Raw genomic sequence first — 19,212 nt, forward strand, 5'->3', positions numbered from 1 at the left:
GAGCTCTGCATCAGGCTCTGTGCCGACAGCTCGGAGCCCGGAGCCTGCTTCGGATTCCGTGTCTCCCTCTCTCTCTGCCGCTCTCCCACTTGTGTGCTCGTGCACTATCTCAAAAAGAAATCAACATTAAAAATTAAAAAAAAAATCACCTGGGAAAGATGACAAAAATGTAGGTGCTGATGCTGCCAGGGATTCCGAACTCAACAAGCAGAGCCCGAGAATCTAAACTAGAAATGTAAGCACTGGGGTGCGTGGACCACAGACAAATGCCATAGAACAGACTGCCCCAGCCACACTCACACCGTAGATGAATAAAGCATTTAAGACGAGCAGCTGGCAGGTGCTCCCTAGAAGGGGAGAGAGAGGCACCCTGGTTTAATGTGGACTAACTTGCCCTAAGGCTGGCTTGACTCAGCTCCAAGTTTACCTTCAAGCACCCCGTCATTTTGTCGTGTGACACACGGGATTTAGCCAGAAGGAGCTGGCTGATTTTTACTCTCTCATGTGAAAAAATAACCGTGTGCCGCTTTGCTACATGTCCTTGCAGGATAGTCTCTGGGAGTTGAGCTAGAATCTAACACGTTCTGACACTTTCGCCAGAGGGGGGCCCCACAGACGGGATCACAGAGGAAGCAAAAGGGAATGCTGGGAGCAGGATGTAGGATCTTAACCCGTTTCTCCCATCAGCCCCCTGACCACGCTTGCCCCACCAAAATAAATATTTCTTGCTCCAGAAGATTATATCGAGGATCAAACATACCTGCACTAGCCTTTGAGTTCGCTGCCTTACAGATCATTCCATTTTGCTGGCCATTGTCAAAAGAAGTCCATGATTTTGATGATCTGTGGAGGTTAAATCACATGCTGTAAAGGCACCATATCTTAAGGCGAGTTTTGCTCAATTGGGCCATTCAACCTGGAGAAGTAACAGCTGAAAGATAGATTTTGTAGCACCTTTGGCTCCCAGGGGATCTGTTATCATTGCTGCTTGTTAAATATATGCAGATTGGCTTTTGAGATGAAGATACCTTGGAAAATACATTTGTCCTAGTTAGGCCTAGACATTAGCCCATCACAACACATGAAACGTCCTGGATATGTGTCTTTAGAATCAGGGGCAAATTATTTTGCTCTCCACTCCCTTACTTTCTTCCTTTATATATACGCTAATGTTTAAATACAATCCTAACAACAAATAGTATGTACTTTTAAACACCCTGGTATGTAACTATGTCACTGAAATACACATTAGTCCGGCTAATATAAGGAATTTTTTTCCCCATCAAAGATTCTCATCCCCAAAGTGCCCTACAGAAATAAAGATGAGTTGGGCGTTTTTTCAGTTTTAAATATCTCTGTCTCCTGGGACCCATTCAAGGATGGTCGGCAGCTGATATTAGCTCCTATCCCCCAGGCCAGGAGGATTAGCGCTCTCCCTTCCAGACCTATTCTGGCATTGGGAGCCCTTTCTGCATCCTTGTCATGTAGAGGCTTTTATTTGCTTATTTTCTCTTCCACCTTCCTAAGTGTATTTTCTGACTTAAACAGCCATCTTTGCTTTCACTATCTTTGAAGAATGGACACAGCAAGAGAAGTGATCTGTGTGGGCACCAGCAGATAGTATTGTTGGAAAACTCACTTTTTAAAACCCCCGAGCAAGAATGCAAAGTCTACCAAGCTTAATTAACAGTAGTAATTTATCGAGTGCTTTCTCTATGTCAGGTCCGGGGCTGAGTACTTTACTTATTCCCCACACGGTAGATTGTTTCATTGTTACTTTATTCTTTTTTTTTTTAATTTTTTTTAATGTTTATTTATTTTTGAGAGAGAGAGTGAGAGGGAGCATGAGCAGGGGAGGGCCAGAGAGAGGGAGACACAGAATCAGAAGCAAGCTCCAGGCTCTGAGCTGTCAGCACAGAGTCAGACGTGGGGCTCGAACCCATGGACCGTGAGAACATGACCTGAGCCGAAGTCGTAAGCCCAACCGACTGAGCCACCCAGGCGCCACTCACTGTTACCTTATTCTTGAATGGGATCCTCCATTATAATCCCTGTTTATCTTGGACTCGTGGACAGGTAAGTTGGACAATTGCATACAGAAAGCGTTCTCTTACACAAAATAGGCTCTCGCCAAGTATCAGTTGAAGAATTCAAAGAATGGATGGAGGGGCTGAATTTAACTCTATTCTTAAGCAACAAATTCTCCATATTTCTCAAGGAGTGCCCCCTTTCACTGGTACCTTGATTCCTGATCCGTGTGCTAGCAAGTGGCTTTTACATCCAGTTTCTATCTTTCCAGATGCTCTTTCCACCAGTAGAAATGACATAAACGAAGATCATCTCCTTAGTTTATTTTTTTTTCTAGAGCCCTCAGCATGCTACAATAACCTGACAAAGCTTTATCTTGTGTTCATTTCACAATACATTTCATGCAGTTCACAGCTGTGATTTGGGTTTACATCGACAGGACGCATGTGTCAATTCAGCCATGTGAAAAGAATTAATTCTTAATGGAGTTTGTCTCTGAAAACCGTCCAAGCTTAAATAAGCATGTGAGCAGTTCACTCTATTCTCAAGTGCAGTCTCTCTCAAATATGCAAGAAGGATTTTTAGCATAAGAATATAAGGTCCCTGTTCCGAGTCCATTTGCAACTAAACCATTTCCTTTAGGCTTTACATATCCTGAGGAATCCTCTTTCACAAAACTGCATTCAAGTATACTATTTTATCGGACATTCCGGGTTGAGTTGAGGAACGAGGCTGACCTTCAGCCTTACATCCCCAAATAACATCTTCCAGTGGACCCGGCTTTTCCCAAGACTATTCTTAGCATCAGACTCTCTTTTACAATACACATTCAGCACTAAAGCCACAGAGTAGAGCTATTTGGCATTTTCCAATGAAGTGCAAGAAATTAAATAAGTTATGTGTTTTTTTTTTATTGCCAAGGTATAGAATCAAGCACAGTCACTTGGTGAAACAGAAGGAAAGGGGGGTATACACAGGTCGTGACCTCTCCTCGCGAGGGGGAGGGGGGTGTGGGGGAGGGGCAGATGCACAGAAAACGTCACCTGGTCCCCACCCGGCAGGTAAGCCCTTTAAGAGGATGTGTTGAGTATCCTGGAGTCCGAGGAGTCGGACCGCTCGTCGTAGTCGTCCTCGGTGTAGATGGACTGCTTGGCCACGATCGGACAGCCGTCGTCGGGGATGGAGATGCGGGGGTCCTCGGGGGCGCGCGCGGGGAGGACAGGCGAGCTCCGGAAGACGCCGGCTGAGTTAGTGGGGAAGGGGCCCACGTACTGGGACCTCAGCTGGTACTGCTGCTGCAGCGTCATCGTGTTCCACAGGGTGACGTCGTTGGGCAAAAAGGGGCTGGACTGGTTCCTCGCCAAGGTATTCCTCAGCATCAGCGGGTAGCGGGGCGGCTGGGGGAAGGGGTGCTGCAGGGGGACCGCCAAGGGGTTGGGGACAACGTTACTGGAGTCGGCCGAAAACCTCAGCGTGTCCGGGACCCTGAAGGCCGAGCCCACGGACCACTTGGACGAGGAGATGGGGTAGGAGCTCAGGCTGTGTTCGAAGATGTGGCCGTTGGAGGGCAGCACCAGCCCCTCGGGCTCGGCCGCAGTTCTGTCTGCCGCCGCGGAGACGGACGAGCGGCTGGACAGAAGGACCTCCACGGCGCTCACCAGGTCGCCCCCGCAGCCCTTCAGGATCAGCTCCAGCACCGTCGGCTTCTGGTTGGGGAATATTTTTTTTAACACTTCCAGGGGCGGTCTGTTGGCTTTCAGGCTGAAGGGCAGGGACACGGTCCCCGAGGGGCCCTCGATCAGCAGGTGGTTCTGCTCCGCGTGGTACTTGGGGCTGTCGGGGCGGCTCTCCGGGTTCCCGCCGTTTTTCTGGACCGCGTAGCCGCCTTCGTCCACCGACACGATCTCGGGGCTCTCGGGGGTGAAGCAGCCCTTACTTTTGGCCACATCCGGGGAGCTCCTCTGGTCGGCGTCTTTGTCGCTGAAGGTCTCTGTGTTATCAGCCGAGCTGCTGTCCCCCAGTCGTTCTTCAGTCAGATCTGAAAAGCAGAGAACAGCTAAGTTAATCCTTTGCTGGTGCGCATGGAGAGGAGCAATTGGAGAGAGCCCCACACACGCATTTTGGAAGGGAACCACGGCTCGGTGTTTGCTAACACACTTAAAAGCCTGCCTGCCTGCTTGCTTGCTTCCTAAAAAAAGGCTTGAACTCATGACCTTGAGATCAAGAGTCACATGCTCTATGACTGAGCCAGCCAGACACTCCTGTGCAGAAAGCCTTTTAAGAAAAATCCAAACCACCTCATTGGCAAATGGAGGGGAGGGAAGACTAAATAAAAATCTAGACATTGGAGTGAATTCTCAGACTAAGAAGGTGCAGAGAAGCCTTGCCCTAAACACAGAACAGTGATGTGATCCCTATAACCGTTAAAGATGCAGCTGTCGTAGCAGTAACCATCTAAATAGGGACGCTCTGTAGTTCTAGGGATAAAAACAGCACAGGGAAGAATAGGAAAATGAGCTTGGGTTTGTCTTCTGGCTACTTTTCTGCAAATGAGGTGGCTGGAGTCTTCTACGGACATCATCGCCTGGTACATGACCCCTAGATCCATAGAAGGGAATTTTAATATTTTCAATCCATTTCCCACAGGCAGATTTTGTGGTACATGTGTCTTGTGAACTGGTCGTATATTTCATCAGGTTACCATGTACAATAATTAGTCAATATCATTTCCAAAGTGAAAGAAAGGAGCCACGATGCATTGAAATCTTTCTTTAAAAGCCACTGGAGGGACTGACAGACTGGAAGTAGAGGCAAGGCAAAACCAGCTGTGAATTCTGGACAGCGAGGCAGGTCGCATGACGGAAAGAAGGAAATGGCTGGAGAGCTTTGTCAAACTGCACAGGGGTCACGACCCATCAATGAAACAGTGCGCCCATAACTCCAGGACCACAGAGTGCAAGAGGTAAAAATGTTTCACCAACTGTTTTATTAGTAAGGTTCATGGAAAGGATTTAAAGATACCTTCTTGAATTATATTAAAAGGAGTGGGGGGGGGAGTTTCCTGGGTAAAGCAGAGATTGGCTGTGAACTTAAACCAGGTGCAATTTTAACATTTTGACTTAAGATATTACCCCCCAAAGGGCTAGGATTTCTAAGCAGGCAGAAAGGAGTAGGTAAGACTGATTTGCTTGCTTTGGACATGCCAACAGGCCTCTATAATAAAAGAACATATTCTTTATTAGCACGCTATATGCAAGTAGATTTTTATCCTTTTGAAAGCATTTACTGGCTGTCTCTACTCAAAGCCAGTGCAACTGATCTAAAGATGAAAATTATTAATGACCCAGTTGTCAGGTTGTAAACAATCGGTTTGCCTGTGTTTTCTACGGCCTGCCTGAATAGCTTCCTTGTCATTTTCTCTGTGGGCACACCTGATTATCTTTAGAATGCCAGCCGGTGAAATTTCATCACAGCCCTGTCAAAAAATCTATCTCCTTCTATTTGTTGTTGCTTATTTTAAAAGCCTTAAACAAAGGCCCATTTATGAACATTCTTCTAATATGGGATTTACTTCAAGCATAATGGAAAACTAGAAGGTGAGTTCTTCAACAGAGCAATAACTATGCGCCAAGCATAAATGAGCACCTTTTAAAATGTGCTTAAACTGTATCGGTACAACTTTCAGTCTTATGACTGATCTGGTACAAATTCACTTATCCCCAATTTGCATTTTAAGTAAACTACTGCTTTTTCTAAGACAAAATGTGAGGTTTGTATGTGGGGATCATCTGCAGCCCACATATATTATGCCAGCTCTGCTTTCGAGCACAGCTCGGGTTGGGGGGGTGGGGGGAGGTGCAGAAGACCTATCTTTGCAAGAGGAATTTGACATATTCCCTCTCGCAATTCCCCAGGACAGGGGATCCACATGTCCTCTCCTGAGTTAATGTGGTATTTGTTCTTGATCCAAAAGAGAAAAACAAGGACAAAAAAGCTTCTAGAGATTCTAATCAGAGAGACCTATGTCAACTTTCCTGACTCATGACCCCATGCACGCCTTTTGGCAGTTACTCTATTATTAAACCCTTGAAAATGAGTGGACAGGGACAGTATGTCAGCTCTGCACTGAACTGAACACACAATTGGACTTTGGCCCCTGCCCCGTGGAGCTTAGGAAAACAAGTCAAATACACTCCCCAGGTAAATATTAAATAATGTTTTAAATACTATGTGCCTCTAAGCAGGGTGTTTTAACTTCAGCTTTCCTTACCTATCATTATCAGCATCGAGTATTTGTATCCCTGTAATATGCAAGACGCCGAGGGACATAGAAAAAAGGGAGTGAAAAATACCAGGAAGTATAAGACTTGTCCCTGACTGGAGGAACTTATGATCTAGCTGAGCAGATAAAAGGCATGTGCAGGAAGAAAAGCAAACACAGCCAGACAGAACTTGCTTAGTATCAAATATGATACTTACTGTACACAAACATTCATAGTAGCATTATCTGCCATAGCCCAAAGGTGGAAGGAGCCCAAATGTCCACGGAAGGATGAATGGATAAATAAAATGTGGTGCATACGTACAATGCAGTATTATTCGGTCTCAAAATGTAATTCTGACACATGCTAGTGTGGGGATGAGCCTTGAAAATATACTAAGTGAAATAAGCCCGTCACAAAAGGACACATATTCTATGGTTCCATTTATATGAGGTACCTGGAATAGACAAATTCAGAGACAAAAAGTAGAATGGGAGCGGCTGGGTGATTCAGTTGGTTAAGTATCCGCGTTTGGCTCAGGTCGTGATCTGAGCATCCAACTTCCGTTCAAGTCATGATCTGATGGCTCCTGAGTTCAAGCCCCCTGTGGGGCTCTGTGATGACAGCTCAGAGCCTGGAGCCTGCTTTGGATTCTGGGTCTCCCTCTGTCTCTGTCCCTTCCTTGCTCTCTCTCTGTCTCTCTTTCTCAAAAAATACACAAACATTAAAACAAAACTTTCAGGGGCGCCTGCGTGGCTCAGTCGGTTAAGCGTCCGACTTTGGCTCAGGTCATGATCTCGCGGTCTGTGAGTTCAAGCCCCGTGTCCGGCTCTGTGCTGACATCTCGGAGCCTGGAGCCTGCTTCGGATTCTGTGTCTTCCTCTCTCTCTGACCCTCCCCCGTTCATGTTCTGTCTCTCTCTGTCTCAAAAATAAATAAATGTTTAAAAAAAATTTTTAAAGAAAGTAGAATAATCGTTACCAGGGCCAGAGGGAAAAGAGGAAATGGGGACATATGGTTTAATAGGTACAGGGTTTCAATTTCAGATGAAAAAGTTCTGGAAATGGACACTAGTGTGGTTGCACAACATTATGAATGCACTTAATGTCACTACATTGTAACCCTAAAAAAGGTTAAAAGAGTTAAATCTCACATTATGTGTGTTTTACCACAATAAGAAAAGAGAAAGAACAGGACACACAGTATCAGAGCAGTATAGGAGATGGTGAGATTTAAAAAAAATTTTTTTTAACATTTATTCACCTTTGAGAGACAGAGACAGAGCACAAGCTGGGGCAGGGCAGACAGAGAGGGAGACACAGAATCCAAAGCAGGCTCCAGGCTCTGAGCTGTCAGCACAGAGCCTGATGCGGGGCTCGAACCCACGAACTACGAGATAGTAACTTGAACGGAAGTTGGACGCTTAACCGACTGAGCCACCCAGGTGCCCCAAGCGTCTTCTTTTAAACGACAGTTTTTCTCAGGACACCTGTCTGGCTCAGTCCACAAAGCATGTGACTCTTGATCTCTAGGTAGTGTGTTCAAGCCCCACGTTGAGGGTAGAATTTACTTTAAAAAAAAATTTTTTTTTAAAAAGATCATTTTTCCCATGCTGGATAAGTTGCAAATGCTGAAAATATTTGTGGAAAATGTCTTGAGGTCTACCACCAAATTCAGTCCTCCACAGAACACATCAGGCTCCAGAAGAAAGTGAGTCAAGGAGCCGAAGTTCAGTCACAGGAGAGCTAGAGAAGGATGTTCTGGCTCATCTGACCTATCTGCCGTTGTGAAAACGTATTTTTCCCCCCAATCTACTGGATACTGGATGACAGGACTATAAATCTGACAACGCAAAATGCCAGTTTCATAACTATTTTCCTGTCTTGCAGAAGAGGCCACAATAGCATCTTCTACGGGTACCAGCTCGTTCACCAACTGTGAACCTCCAGACTGCAACAGTCCCTTCCTTTATGTTCTTGTGCCACCCTGTCCCCCTGCTGTGGTGACACGCCCCCAGCAGCCTGTGCTTGCTTCCTGTTCCTTCTCAGCCAGGGGGAGTGCATCGTGCTGATTCATCCAGACACTCTTCTCAGGTTTCTGGGCGGTCAGCCTCCTCAGCTCAGTGCCCGGGCTACGGCCCAGTGGTCAAAAAATAAAAAATAAAAAGCTAACGGGATGTCACAGGAATCAAGTCTACAAATTCAGGGCATTCCAAGTAACTGGGCTCAGCACTGTTCATATCCTGTTCAAAGGGAAGACAGAAGCCATTGAAGGAAACAAGGTGTGGGACACATCTATGGCCTTCATGCACCTGAGTATTGCGTGAGCAGAATTCCTATCAACAGCCAAGGCTCTTGGGGTTTCAAAAGTGGACAAGGGAAGACTAGGCTCTCACTTTGTGGCACTTCTGTTCACCCAGCAGTAACTTCTCAAGGGCAGAATGGAGAGTCCCTGCACTCCTGTGGCACTGTGGTATCTACAATTGGTTGTACTGTTGTCCCTAACCTAGATGTATTGTAAATTACCCAGATGTACTGTAAATTATTCTATAAATACAGACTTCCACAAGTAATTATAGAGGGTGAGTTTTGCGGCCTGTGATAAAGTACAACTTAATAACAGGTGTTTCTTTACATCTCTAGGTTTTTTTTTCCCTAAACGAACTTTGCAAAATGTTCATGTTGGCTTAAAACACAAAGGCCTTTCTAGATACGGAAATGTGACACTGCTAACCAACGGAATGGAAAGGGAAATCGTCCCCAAACACTCTACCCTCTTTCTTTTTGAAACTGACACCCTCATTCCTAGAGCATGGAGAGTAAGAATATACTCCAACTGATAACATGTCTACCCCTAGTAACAGGGGTACACAAAGCCAAACCTCGTCTTCAAAAAGGAGAAAGAAATCAATTTCATCTGATATTCCAAATTACCTATTGAAAGTGATACAATCTGTTTTTTTTTAATTTTTTTAAAAAATGTTTATTTATTATTGAGAGAGAGACAGAGAATGAGCAAGTGAGGGACAGAAAGAGAGGGAGACCCAGAATCCATAGCAGGCTCCAGGCTCTGAACTGTCAGCACAGAGCCTGATGTGGGGCTCGAACCCACAAGCCGTGAGATCATGACCTGAGCTGAAGTCGGAGGCTTAAATGGCTGAGCCACCCTGGTACCCTATAATCTGCTGTTTCTAATGCTTAAACATCCAGGTATTTTAAAAATCTTTCTATTCATTCTTCCATGTCATATTTTTCATGATACAGAATTAGTCCTAGGGGTGCCTGGGTGGCTCAGTCAGTTGAGCGTCTGACATCAGCTCAGGTCATGATCTCACAACTTGTGAGTTCCAGCCCTGCTTCAGGCTCTGTGCTAACAGCTCAGAGCCTGGAGCCTGCTTCGTATTCTGTGTCTCCCTCTCTTTCTGCCCTTCCCCTGCTCATGCTCTGTCTCTCTGTCAACAATAAACATTAAAAAAAAAAAAAAAAGAATCAGTCCTAGCCACCCCTCAACTAAACCATTCACTAAGCTTTAAGTATTTAAAAGAAGTAGATACTCAATTCAGAAGGAATTTTTTTCCATCCGTGATAATGCTACCAACTTCAAAAAATACATAAACCTTAAGATAGCTCCAAGACTTTTTTTTTCCTTTTGCTACAGACTATAACTAGGGAGGGAAACTGAATAGTCACACAAAAGTGACTTCCAATCTAAAACTACAGTTTGCAAAAAGTCTTTAGAGGACTTTTTAAATTTTTTTTCAACGTTTTTTATTTATTTTTGGGACAGAGAGAGACAGAACATGAACGGGGGAGGGGCAGAGAGAGAGGGAGACACAGAATCAGAAACAGGCTCCAGGCTCCGAGCCATCAGCCCAGAGCCCGACGCGGGGCTCGAACTCACGGACCGCGAGATCGTGACCTGGCTGAAGTCGGACACTTAACCAACTGCGCCACCCCGGCGCCCCTTTAGAGGACTTTTTAAATATGAAAATGTAGTTACATGTTTAAAAAAAAAAAACCCTAGGTATTCATTTCAAATATTTGGGGAAGTCTACCATGTACGGGAAATAAACATTCTGCTCAATACACATAAAAATAGAGAGAGACTCTTTCAGACTCTAACGTGGTGGATTTATCCATTCTATCCAATTATAGCTACAAAAACAAAAATAGATCTTGAATGAAAACACAAAAACATTGGCATAGAGAGGGATGTTTCCTAGTGCAAAAGTCAGTGGACTTTTCTTTTTCTTTTGAAATTATGTCATACATTTTGAAACATGAATTGTACCCCTTGTTCTGTCGACTTGAGCTTGGGGAAGGGGGGACACACCTGTAACTAATTGTTCCCTGAAGGGTCATTTTCCAAGCACACCAGTCTTAACAGCAATGACAGAAAAGGAAGGAACCTAGGCTGGACAGGGCTTCTCGAAGAGACCAATGCCCAATCAGAATGCCCAACATACTTTTTTACATTTTGTGTTATTTTGATCTCACACTAGAAGTGCTGCATCATAAAAAAACAAAAACGAAAAACTGAATGGGTGAACATCTAAAGTATAGCAGGGAATGAATGTAGGTGGAAAATCATTCCTTTTCTTCTGTGTGTGTGTATGGGGGGTGGGTGGTATGGATCCTGTGAAAACTATAGACAGTCATGCTTTGCTTTTTAAAATTCATTAACAACACTAGCTTACTAAAGTGTGAAGGAATCAGGATGGTTCCTTGGGATCAATATTTGGGGGAACATTGGGCAGAACTTAAGGAAATAAGGCTTGCAACAGTGGACTTTGTATGTCTTGCAAAAATTTAGTTTTGAACTTTGTTGACTCAGGAACACTTTTCAAGAAGGAGGAAAATTACCTATAAATCTACCTGTTTATTTGGTACTTATAAAAATGCGGCCAGTGGGGCTCCTGGGTGGCTCAGGTCATGATGTCATGTTTTGTGAGTTCGAGCCCTACGTAGGGCTCTGGCCTGACAGGGAGGAGCCTGCTTGGGATTCTCTTTCTCTCTCAAAAAAAAAATTAATCAGCATTTTTTTAATGTAGCTGTCTACTCATTCATACATCTATTTAACAAAAACCTTAAGTCTCCTACTATGTTCCCAGGCACTGTATTAGGGAAGATTATACAGAGCTGATCAAAACCTTGCCTCTCGGCCACTGAGAGGCTTACAGTTTACTGATTCATCTTCTGTAAAAATTTCCGTCACCTATGCGGTTGGTCACATCTTACACTGAAATGCAGCAAATAACTAAAAGGCCGGTAGCTGGGCAGACTGTGCTGTATCCACGGGGTTCACATTGTTGTAAACATTCACCTGGAGAGACAAAGCTTGCTACAAATACTCATCCCTGAACTAATAAAAGTAATAAACTAAAAGTAATAAACGGTGAAGGGGAGGGCAGAATACCAATCCCCGCTTTGTACAATGTATGCCTGCCTAGTCATTGCAATAAAAAGAGAGAGAGAGAGAGATTAGAGATTCAGTAAAGAACTGACCTTCTGAATGTTCAGTTTTCCATAATACTGTTACTCAGCACTTGACTGTGCTTATTTTTATAGCTATTTAATTATAAAATAAAATGGAAAAAAACTACACATAGTTTTGTTGCCGGTTCCCCTTAGTTTCCTTGGAGAACCCGAGTCTGCAGTGCTCAGGCAGTAGATGGACCTGTGACCACCAGCTGTTACTACTCAGGCCTTGATCTCTGCCTTGAGCCCCCCCTCCCATTCCCCAGTCCCCAGTCCATACCCCAGTTCCCCGCCCACTGCCTCATCTCCTCCCCAGACAAGAAGATCCAGGGACCTGAGAAGCCAGAACAAGTTAAAAAGCCAAAGAAAGGAGGAAAGCCAGAGGGGAGGAAGAGGGGAAGGGAGGAGAAAGGGAGGCAGGGAGGAGGCAAAAGATTTTTGCTGAGCTCCTCCCTCCCAGGAAGAAGTGCAACAGTTCCAGAAAGGGGCTCCAAGTCCTCCAGGGACGTTGATTTATGAAGATTTACTCACTTTCTCTCTGTAAAGCTGTTAGCAGAAAGTGCTGACTGGCTGCAGCAAAGAATTTCTCATCAATGCTCTTTGATTGTATTTTGCAAACAAAATGCCTGTTGCTTGGTAACATTTCACTTGAGCCTGACCTTCCCCGAAAGTTATTGCTATCAGATTCGATTTACACTGTCCTCCTGTGATTACTGTAATCTTTTAAACCCGGGAGTTCATCCATCAGGGAAAAGAAAAGTTGGTTGTGTAAGTCGAGAGCGCGGCTATCGGCCAGATTTATAACCCGGAGGAGTGTGTTGGGGTGGGGGTGGGGGGATCGTTCCCGGGCGGCAGCGGACCTGCCGCTCCCAGACGCGTTTTTCCTGCCAACCCTGTCCTCAGCGCCACAAGACGGACGCTCGGGGCCCCGAGGAGAGAAAGAAGTTGGTAGACGCGCAGGAGCGACCCCCACCCGGAGTGGCGCCCTGCGGGGTGATTGGGTGGGTTCGGCCTCGGCCTGGGGCCGCCAGACATGCAGGTCCCCCCGTTAAATGTGAACTTCAGATGAATAACCAAGGGTTTTTTAGTCGAAATACGCCCCATGCGATATTTGACATGTTATTTTTTTGTGTGTGTTTGCCTATTTGCACATTTTTGTGCTACCTCCGACACCCCACCGGAGCTCGGGAGGCAGCGGGGAGGGCGCAGAGGGGCCGCCGGCTTCTCCACCCTGCAGCGCGCCGGCCTGGGAGCGAGCGGGGAGGGACCCGACCGCGGCGCCCGACCCGCCGCCCGCTGTCTCCCCGGGACCGGGTGCAAGGGGACGGCGGCCCAGTGCCGCCGCGCAAACGCCTTCCCTAGCCTTCCCGCACCGCCGCCCTCGGAGAGGAAAGCCCCAGCCCCGGGTGCCGCCGCGGGCTCCCCGAGTCCCGGACCGCGCCCGGGGCCACCGCCCGCACTTGCGGCGCTCCCGGGGCAGCGCGCACAGCCCCCGCTTCGCACCCCCTAAACCGGCCCCGGAGTAAGGGCTTGGAAGAGGCCACTGGTACAGGACCGCTCCTTCCTCTGCATTGGGTTAGTTTCTGTGTTTCAGAGTGCAACTTGCGTGCGAGTCGGGTTCCTCGCCCCAAATCTGGCCTTCTTAAATAACCAGACCGCCGTTTTAAAAAATTCATAGGTACCCTTCATGAATGACTTTGAAGTCTTCCCCGCTTTTTTCGTTTGCTTCTAGCCTGTATTCACCAGGGTTTTCCATTCTGGCCTGGACCAGTGATCCAGTAACAATCATACTTGCAGGTGCCTCTGTCTCTTTAAAAAAAAAAAAAAATTAAAGTAAAATTAAAAATTAGGAAGCAGACTGGACAGGACCCAATCAAGCTGGAGCAGAAAAGCACAGAGTCTGCATTAAGTTGCTAGGAGGTGCCCCGCAGGAGGTAAAATTAAATAAAGGCAGTTTTCCAAAATCTCCTTACTTCTTTCCCTGTCTCTTTGCTCCTTTTCAGGAGAAACACCCAGGAAAGGAGCTCCTACTTTCCTATATGATCCTGTTCTTCTATTCCTAACCAAATAAGCTGGCTTTCTGTTTCTTTTTTTCCTTTAAGAACATTTTAAAGAACTTGTGTGCATATTTATTTTGTAGATAAATGTAGGAAGAATCTATAACTACAGGTCTTTCCTTGCACAGTGGGGAGGAGACCAAGGACACACTCCCAGAGGAAAGCCGGGGGTTGGGGGGAGGGATGAGAACACAGGAATGTAACTTTAGCTCCTCACCTTGGTCGTGACCCTTAACTTTCCTCAGCTCTTGAGCCCACGTCCTGAAAGGCTGGCTTGGCTGGTTGAAGCTGCTGACTCAGACACACTAAGAGCTGAAAGATGTTCACACTTCCCATGATATTTTCATGGGGGGAGGGGAGAGAGTGAGGAGGGAACTTAGGAAAATAAGCGAGTCAATGGTATAAAGAAGCCTAAATTCGAATTTGGGGCTCAGTCAAAATCTAATAATATCAGACCAGCCATAGACGATAATCAAGCAGCAAGGGAGGAAAAAAGAATGCTTCAATCCGTGACTAGAATTAATAACATTAGGGTATGAAACTTCTCCTTAAAACCACCACCACATTGAAAGGAATGCTCCATGAACTACACCGTTAGATAAAATAACCCCTATTCCTTCTAAGAATTTGATGCAGGATTTTGGGAAAGATTTCTTCGAGCAACAAAACCGAGTCTGGGGGGTTAACCTGTCACTCCCCTAACAGGGTGTGTTTTCTCCAATGGGTGCCCAGCAAAGGTACCCTTCTCTCTCTCAGGCCAGCGCTTTTCTCAAGGATTTCTGGAGAGGGAAAAAGATTCCTGAGTTTGTGCACCTATGTTTGTATCCAACAACAAAAAAAACCCTATGTCTCCATAGCTGTGTACTGAAGAGGCCCTTTGCAAAACGAAGCGCGTTTTTGACACCGGTAGCACAAAGAAACAAATCTTGGTCATGTGTCAGCAGATATTTACATTCCTAATGGTCTGTGAGCTTCTTGTCCGTGTGGACACGTGGATGTACTATTCCAACAGACCTTCACCTACCTCTCTAAACCGTAGTGAGCTACTCGTACAGGAGTATCGGATGTGCTTCTCAATGTGCATGGCATGTTACATACAAACACAGTACAAGAATAATTGCAAAAAGGTATAATACAGACAGCCAGAGCAATCACATCTAGACAGTTTTCCCTAACTTAAACCCCAAAGAGCCTTTCTCCATAAAAAGCACTGCATAGAACTGATCCACTTGTGTGCAAGACTTCCTAAGGGGGAATAATTATCTGTTCTTTTCCTGCCTCCTCCCACCACTGGATTGGTGGTTGGCTTTTTTTTTTTTTTTAAGAACGGAATTATGGGGTTGAACCAATTGAAAGAAGAGAACAAAAGTTGTATAAATGAACGTGCAAGGTATGTGGTGTGACCAGCTGGAAACTGAGCTTTTGGTCCCTGATGGCTCACCAACCGCCCCCCCCCCACCCCTGTGCCATCACTCTGACCTCTCCTTGTGGTAAATCCTAGTCTCCTTTTCAATTATTTGTTTTCAACTTGGAAGGCTCAGGCTATCCCGGAATAATTGGTATGAAGTAAGAGAGAGAGCACCAAGTCTGGTTTGTCCAGTTGAAATCTGTCTCCCTCTTTTATTCCCCCACAGCACACTGCCACAGCTGCTACCCCGCCCTCCTTCCCCCCTTCCGGCTGGCTCTCCCTCCCCCTCCTACCCTGGCTGTTTTGGTTTGGGGACTCTTCAGAGACCCTGAACTTTGGCTATCCCAAGGGATGGTTTGAAGAGCACAGGATGTGAAAGAATCTCCTGGACAAAGACTCCAGAAGCCAATGCCCTTGGGGTGCCGTCGGGCAGATGGCCCCTGCAAAAGGCTACCCCCCTCCCCAGAAACTCCAACTCCTGCTCTGGTGCTGGGGAGATGAAGACCAGGAAACTGGAAACGGAAAGGCTAAGCAGAGTCAGTGGCATGGATCTGCTTCTAGAACCGAGAAGACAAAGCTCTCCTAGTTACTAACTTGTCCTAACTTAAAGGAGAAAAGCAAAAAGGATCTTCTTTCTCCCTACCTCCTCTTCCTCTGTGGTGAATCTATAAATACAAAGAGATTGGGTGGGACAAAAGCGAGTAGGGGCGGGGGGGGGGGGCTCATTACTCAGAGACAGGAGTATACCCAACCTACTTTGGATTAAATGTCCACAAAACCCACGTTCAGCAAACTGTCCTCTGTCCAGAAAACGCCCAGTCTTACTCTTCACATAACATGTTCTCAGAGCTTCAGGCCTGCAGATCATAACTGAGCAACGGGGACAGCCGAACTGGGCCATCCAGGCTGCCTACCAACTCACCCCAAAATGAGTGAGTCTGTATTTCCCCAGCTGCACCCAGCAGTCCAGTGCTCCTGAAAGCATCTCTCCAGAAGCCAGGGGTGATGTCTTTTTTGGCGGTGGGGTGGTCATAAGCTCTATCCGTTCTCCCTACAGGAGGGTGCTGGGACTTCCAGGGCCTTCCCTCTCCCAAGTCCAGCACAGCCCCTACTCCCCTTCCTAGGAAGATGGGCTTTTTTCCTGTGTATATTTGCCCCAGTCCCAGTCCAAGGGAAACGTCAAACACACGTCCACTCAAATCGAAGAGCCTAAAATCAAAGCGGCACTTGGGCTGGGCAGGACAGCAAGCTAGAGACTCCCCAGGAGCAAAGACACTCAACTGAGGCCTGGAGGAAGGAAACGGAAGTGGGGAGGTGGGGTGGGGGCGTATGACCACCTCCGGGACACTGGGTAGACCCATCCTCTTTACAGCACCCACGAGAGGAAAGGGGAGGTGACAGAGCCTTTGCTCCAAATCCCTGGCTTAGCAGCATGGGGCCCAGAAACTGGGAAAGGGCTGGGCAGAGGCATCCTTATCCATTGGAGGTCAGGTTCTGAGACACAGATGAGGGCGGCCTGGGAACAGTGTTTAAAGGATTTGAGCAGCTCTGCAAAAGCTGGGTGCGCCAGATTCTGGGTCCCCGCTACGAATTCGGGAACGTTTCCGGCTCTTTTTAACTAGGCTTGTAAATGAGGCTTCTTCAACAAATTGCAAGAAGCTGGAAGCCACCGTGCGCTACTGGAAAGGCTTCGGGTCCGCTCCCAGTCCCTTGGAGTCCGAGAAGCAAGCCCAGCTCGGACTCAGCCAAGCCCTGGCCTAGACTAGTCACCTGCACCTACCTGTTCCAACCTCCAAAGACAAGGCCCCCTAAGCCCGCAGCCAGAAAAGCCGGGCCACGCGATGGAGTGTGTGCCCGCGTGGGTTTTAATTTGGTCCTGTTTCGAGCTCTTTATTTACCGGCTGAAGCAGCCACGTCCCCCTTTTTACCTGGGGAAGGTATTTGGCAAGCCCAATGCACGGTCCCGCCGTTTGGCTCGCCGGCGCCGCGCCTGTCCGGCCCGTGCCTGGGCTCTACCTGCTCCGGGTCCGGACCGAAAACTAGCCCGCGCCGGGAGAGTGTGAACCGGCTTGGCGGGACTTCGGAGGGAAGGCCCGAACCCCTGCCTCGGGGCCTCCCGGGCCAGACCGCGGCGGCCGCTCCCAAGTTTTCGCCCACGCGCCGCGCCCGGCTCCCGCACCGCAAGACTCTCGTACCTGGCTTGGCGAGGGGCGCCTGCAACGCCCCGGGCTGGGACTCGGCGGCCCAGCGCAGCGCGGCGGCCGCAGCCAACTCGGCTGCGGGGCGCGGCGGCGGCGGCGGCGGCGGCGGCGGCGGCGGCTGAGAAGGCTGCGAGGTCGGCGGCGGCTGCGGGGCGGCGGCGGCGTCCCCCGGCGGCGGGGGTCCCGGCAGGGCGCGCAGGGAGTCCGGGATGAGGCTCTCGAGGCTCTCGTTGGCCTGCTGCCTGCGCAGCGCCACCTGCGCTGCCATGACCCGCTGCCGCTCGATGATGAGGATGCACTTCTCACAGGTGCAGTCCTTGAAGCGGCAGTAGCGCTTGTGGCCCTTGAGCCAGGACAGCACCCCGTGGTTGCGGCAACGCGCGCACTTGGGCGTGCGCTGCAGGGGCGCCCGCGGCGGCTGCGACACCGGGCCGCCCATGTACAGGTAGGGGGAGCCGTAGCCGTTCATGTCCCGGACTCCAGGAAGAGCAGGCGGGCTGGCGGCGGCAGCGGGCCAGAGGGCGCTGGACGGCGGGGCAGAGAGGCCCGCTCTCGGGCGGCCTCCGGGCGGCGCGGTCCTCGGTCCCGCAGCCCCGGCGGCCGCGTGCGCTCCGGGATGGCGGGAGGTGCAGCGGCCGTCTTCAAGGATCCCGCGACGCCCGCACCCTCAGCCTCCCTCCGGTGCTCCGCAATCCCACGCGCGTCGCGTCTCTCTGCCAGAGGCTGCTTCGGCTGGCACGTCCTTCCTCGCAGAGGCGTTGCGGCGGCTGCAAAGAGCCGGCGAGAGCTCTGGTTAAGGTCTGAGCCAGCTCGTCTGCAGCTCCCGCGCGCGCCGGGCGGCCCCAGCACCTCCTCCGCCGCCCTCCCCCCTCCACTCCTCCTCCCTCCCACTGTCACCCCCCACCCCTAGGGTCCCGATCTCCTTGCACTCTCCACTCCCCACCCCACTCCACGCCTTCCTCTTTCCTTCCCGCTCGCGCCCCCAGAGTCCCTGCACTTCACCTTCCTTGCCACCTGCAGCCAGGCCACTCTGGCGGGGGCGCTCACGGCCCCCTACTCCAAGCTCTCTTCGCTCGGCCGGACTGCGGCGCTCCGGGACGCGACGGAGCACGCGGGGCGGGGAAGAGGAGGGCCGGCGGGGGTGCGGGTGGAGGTGCCCGTAGGCCAGTGAGCTGGCCGCTCCCCTTCTCTCTCCTCCCCTCCCTGCAGGCCTGATTTGTCGGCACCGAGCCCGAGGCCACTTTCATCCCCACACTTGGCGGCCGAAATGGCTCGGCGAGATCCGGAGCCTACCCGAGAGTTGCGGGTGCACTTGGGACCCAGCAGGAGCCGAGAGGGTTTCACTTAGGGCGAGCCAGGCCCTGCGGCCACTGGCGGGTGCAGTTGGGGTAGGGCAGTGCCACTGGTTCGGGGAAATTCTGACTTTCTTGATTTCCTTTGCAACATTTCTTTTTCTTTTGCTGCTGTAGAACAAAATGTGTGTTTATGAAAACCTGCTGGCCCGAGGATGACAACCCATCTTGCGGGCTATTTCAAGGGGAAAAAAGACCGCCCTCTCTGGCGTTGAGTTTCTCTACTCCCCAACCCATGTTTTAATAATAATAGTAATTTTAGGAAAAAAAAGTTTCAGTCCTGAAAAGCCAGGAAGTGCTCATGTGGAGGATCTGCTTACGTGCGGGATCTAACTTTCTCTCAGCGGACGGAGGAGCCACGTTAGCACCCCACGAGCTGCCGATGTGACGACGATCTCCACTCTGTTCTGCCCAACAGTCATTACCG

The 19,212-nt window shown here is 48.9% G+C and overlaps 1 protein-coding gene across 1 annotated transcript; it reads right to left on the reverse strand.

Annotated features, from left to right (window-relative positions):
• Positions 1-2,997: 2,997 nt before the first annotated feature.
• DMRT3 (doublesex and mab-3 related transcription factor 3) lies at positions 2,998-17,902 on the reverse strand. The gene is made up of 2 exons (XM_047097431.1): positions 17,428-17,902; positions 2,998-4,066 (listed from the first exon to the last, which is right to left on the reverse strand). Exons 1-2 carry the CDS (start codon positions 17,900-17,902, stop codon positions 3,099-3,101), a joined length of 1,443 nt encoding a protein of 480 aa, XP_046953387.1. The 3' UTR covers positions 2,998-3,098.
• Between the last annotated feature and the right edge of the window lie 1,310 nt (positions 17,903-19,212).

Source organism: Lynx rufus, unplaced genomic scaffold, assembly GCF_022079265.1.
Source record: "Lynx rufus isolate CCGP_SWC_20201006 ecotype Redwood Valley unplaced genomic scaffold, mLynRuf1.p SCAF_10, whole genome shotgun sequence".
Lineage (NCBI taxonomy): Eukaryota > Metazoa > Chordata > Mammalia > Carnivora > Felidae > Lynx > Lynx rufus.